General features: G+C 30.6%; 1 protein-coding gene across 1 annotated transcript; it reads right to left on the reverse strand.

Annotated features, from left to right (window-relative positions):
• Positions 1-262: 262 nt before the first annotated feature.
• On the reverse strand, positions 263-1,506 carry LOC145033516 (uncharacterized). The gene has a single exon (XM_078982110.1). The coding sequence runs from the start codon at positions 1,421-1,423 to the stop codon at positions 491-493; it is 933 nt and encodes a 310-aa protein (XP_078838236.1). The 5' UTR covers positions 1,424-1,506; the 3' UTR covers positions 263-490.
• Positions 1,507-4,699: the final 3,193 nt, after the last annotated feature.

Raw genomic sequence — 4,699 nt, forward strand, 5'->3', positions numbered from 1 at the left:
ATTTTGCATACCTTTAAAACCGATTGTACAAATCTCAGAAACCCTCTTCAAGAACAATACAAATAATAAAAACAAAGCACAAAGTCAAAACCTATAATCCAACCAACCAATAACATCACAATATTGAAACATGAAATAATGTAAAGTTACTCTTAATGTCATTTGTTTGAATTTACTCAGTGTCGGTTTCTTGATTAGACTGATAAATAATCAAATATTTCAATTGAATTGTATGTATAATTAAATAATTATAACCAATAAAATCGCACCATAATACAGGTGGCGTAATGGTAATTACTTAGGAATTTCACAATGATAGTTGAGTTTGAAAACCATTTTTAGTACACAAATAATTAAACAAACAAACAAAAAAGAAAAAAGAAAAATAAATGGTATGTACGATCTCCTTGAACCCTATGAAAACCCCAAAAGTAAAATAATTTTAGAAAGAAAATAATAAGAATTCGAAAAATAGCTAAGGATTATAAAGCTACAATCTACCAACAACATTCCGGTGGTTTCTTTGAAGAAGTCCTTCTAAAACCACCTTTTTCTTGTATTCCGTTGACTCCAAATCCAAGTTAATATGTGACTCCTGCCGTCCCTTCTCCGCTGTGGGTAAGGCAGAACGTTCCCCGCCGGCCACCAGGCGTGGCGCTATAAAAAACCACGCAGTAGTACAAAGGACAGCACATATCTTACCCCATATCAGCATTATGAATAGTGTCACTAGTATTAATGACATACCAATCACGGAATCAAACCCCCCAGGCAACGGCGGCTGCTTGTTGAAAGTTACTATGTCAGCTCCGCCGGCTGCAGGAGGAGCATGAGAAGGTTTCTTCTCCTTAGGCGGCGGTAGAGACGTCGCATGCGTCAAAGGTTTGAGAGGGAAAGAAACAACAGGGTAAGAAATTGTCACAGATTTTTTTCCCGGGGGGTCTAGGCCGGCACTGGTGGCTGTTGTGGTGGCCGCTTTCATTTCTTTTCGGCTGCTACGGGATGACGCGTTTTGACGCTTGAGTATAGAAATCCATTTTTTCCGACGGTTATTATGTTCATTGGATGTCTCCGGAGCATGGTTTCCCTCCACCATGAAAACAGATTTTTTGGTCAACGTTGCGTCTTCTTCCACCACCTGAATTTCCCATGTTGTATCGGATGTCGCCGGAGCATGTTTCTCCAAAAGCTGAAACGACTTTGATTTCCGGGAGGTGGAGGTGAGTTCAACAGGAACTGTCTTGGTGGCGGATTTTTTGAAACTCAAGTTCCACTTAGAGATCCAACGACGCCGGCAGCCCAAGTTGACTTTATCCCTGTGCTGTATCTTCTCGCCGGAACAACCAAAACAACCGAGAAAGCAGGAGCTCCTCACGGTTGTGGACGATGGTTTGGTGGTGGTGCAGTCTTTGATCATCGACATGGATCAAATAGATTGAATGTTATTGGTGGCATAGTCTGAGATGGCTGGCTACTCGGGTCGTAAATCATGAAAGCTTCTAACATCCAAATTCTTTTTATATACAAGATTATATTAAACAAATACTAGTGTATTATATATATATATATATATATATATATATATATATATATATATATATATATATATATATATATATATATATATATATATATATATATATATATATATATATATATAATACACTAGTATATTAGGTTCATGTGAGACGACCTAATTTTGTGAGATCGTGAGACGCATTTTTTTATTTTTTATTAGTTAATTCAAGTTCCAAAAAACATATTTAAAAAAAGAATTTTTGGATTTTTCCATTTATTTTGCATTTTAAAATTATTTTTTAGAATATGTATAGTGTAATATTCTATTACAACATTTCACATATTTTTAAAAAAAATGAGATTTTTTTTAGTTAATTCAAGTTCCGAAAATAATATTCAAAAAAATAATTTTTAGATTTTTTTTTCATTTATTTTCCATTTTAAAATTATTTTTTTACAATATGTTAGTATAATATTCTATTAGAATATTTCACGTATTTAAAAAAAAAACAGGATTTTTTTAATTTTTTTTTTAAATTTTTTTAGTTAATTCAAGTTCCGAAAATAATATTAAATTTTTTTTTTTGGATTTTTCCATTTATTTTGCATTTTAAAATTATTTTTAGATTTGGTCTCACGGTCTCACAAAATTAGAATGGTCTCAAATGAACCTGAACATATATATATATATATATATATATATATATATATATATATATATATATATATATATATATATATATATATATATATATATATATAACTAGGTTCACATGTGGATTGACATCTATTGTATGGACGTGTGGATAATGCTATTCTGTAAAGAATTACAAACAAAATATGTTGTTTGATAAAATAAATACGTTCAATCTTATATAATTATTTTAATTATTAAGCATTTTCACTAATTAAATCGTCTATAAGGTTATTATACATTTTTTTTAATTATCAGAATGTTATCAGGACGTTTATTGAGTCATATTGTGTAAGAATTAAAATATATAAAAAACAATGAATAAGGACAAAAATGAATTAGAATTAGTGAGAATCCATTAAAATAACAACAATTCTGTGAGATTGAACGTATTCACATTACTAAACAACATATTCTCTTAGTAATTTTTATAAAATAACATTATTCACACGTCCACACAATAGTTGTCCATCCACATTATAACCTAGCCCTATATATGATGGATTAGTGTCTAAGTCTATAACTATTTTGGTATGTACTTGACCCGATTATGAGTATGATCCCTTTGGGTTGCCTTCACCATAGCAACTTGTAGGAAGAATTAAGGAGATAAATGATTAATTATGATTTATTAATATATTATAAGAATAATATATTAAAGGAGAAATCATATTGTCTAATTAATATTAGTCAAGAATTAATTAAGAATTAATTTTGTGGCTAAAAGAGATTAATTAACTTAGGGGAGTGGAAGTGTAATTATAAGATAATTGCAATTGGGCTAGGGATCACCTTGGAATATAGGTTGGATGAAATCTATGGGAAGTCCATATGATTTTCGTCCAAGGGATGTTCCAAAGGAAGTCCATGGGCTGCTTAGGGCTTAAGCAGTCAAATTAGGGTTTCTTTGTTAGATAACCCTGATAGCCTACCTATTTAAAGGACCCTTAAGCCCCAAAAACATGAACAAGAGTTACTCTAGGGTTTCTGGACGTTTTTGGTGCCTCCTCTCTTCTCCTACTTCATCCTTATTGCTTATGGTGTTTGTGACTCCATTAGAGGTGCAACATTTCAGGCACTAAGCTTTCCAAAGTCAATCACAAGAAGGATTAAGATTGTTATTGCTACATAACAATCAAGGTAAGATCTAAACCCTAGTTTATATGTTAATTTGACTACTTGTATGCTAGATCTAGGATTTGTAAGTCTTGGAAGTTTATTGCATGTTCAAAGTAGAAAAACTAGATCCAAGCAATTAGGGTTGCATGAACACCATATGATTGATGTTATGCTTAAAACTCATCAGTGGTATCAAAGCCTAGGTCATTTTTCTATTGAATAAATGCAAAATTAAACTGCCAAAAATCAGAAAATCGAAAGTTTTTGCTGTCTGGAGCAGGAACTCGACGGGTTCTATATGAACTCGACGAGTTCTGGACTCAACTCGATGAGTTTTCGAGTCAGTTGCCGGATTTTTCGATTTTTTGAGCAGATTATGTTAAGGATAATTACCAAAACTCGATTTTATTGCCTAAAATCGATTTTTTCATGTTTGGAATGTTTATCCTTATCAAAATTAATGGATTTGGTTAAATATGGATAATATAGGATTATTATTAGACAAATATTTGACCTAGTAAGTTTGAAAAGTTTCAATTTACACCCTTTAGGTTTCATAGTTTAAATTTGAACTTAAAAGTTTTTTGTTTTTGAAATTTAAATAGTTAAACCTTAATGTTTTGAAAAAGGTTTCAAAACTTGTCCTAAAGTTTTTGGAATTTAAATTTTAATTAAAAGTTTAATTTTGAAATATTTAAATTCTAAACCCTAAGTTTTGAAAAGTTCAAAACTTGCCCTCAAGTTTTGGAATTTGAAATTTGATTAAAAGTTAATTTTGAAATATTAAATTCTAAAACCCTAGTACTTTTGAAAGGTTCACATTACATCCTTATGCTTTTATTAAGTTAATTAAATGTATAGTTAAAAGAGAGTTAATAATTACATAAAGTTTTGGTTTACATTTAACTAAATTAAAAGTATAATTTATTAAATTAGACCACCTAGTATTTTAAAAGTATAAAATACACCCTATACTATATATATCATTAAAAGTCGAATATTATATATATATATATATATATATATATATATATATATATATATATATATATATATATATATATATATATATGAGTAAACAGTCTGTCTTACCGTTAGTAGGCCTCATTCTTGAAGCTGGTCTATAAGGGATGTTTAAGAAAATTGCCTATAAAATGACGATTGAATGGGTATCCACTCTTACCCACCACACTCTTGACTAGTGGAGGGTCGTTAGCCGAACGGGTAGGATAGGACGAAACCTTCCATTATAAGTATAATGAAGTAACTAATTGCTTTTACAAATTCCCAAATCATAGTTACTTTAGGCAAAATGTGAAATTGCATGCTAATCCATGGAATTACACTTCATACCCTTGTCAAACGTTA

Source organism: Lactuca saligna, chromosome 3 (assembly GCF_052625555.1).
Source record: "Lactuca saligna cultivar CGN05327 chromosome 3, ASM5262555v1, whole genome shotgun sequence".
Taxonomy (NCBI): domain Eukaryota; kingdom Viridiplantae; phylum Streptophyta; class Magnoliopsida; order Asterales; family Asteraceae; genus Lactuca; species Lactuca saligna.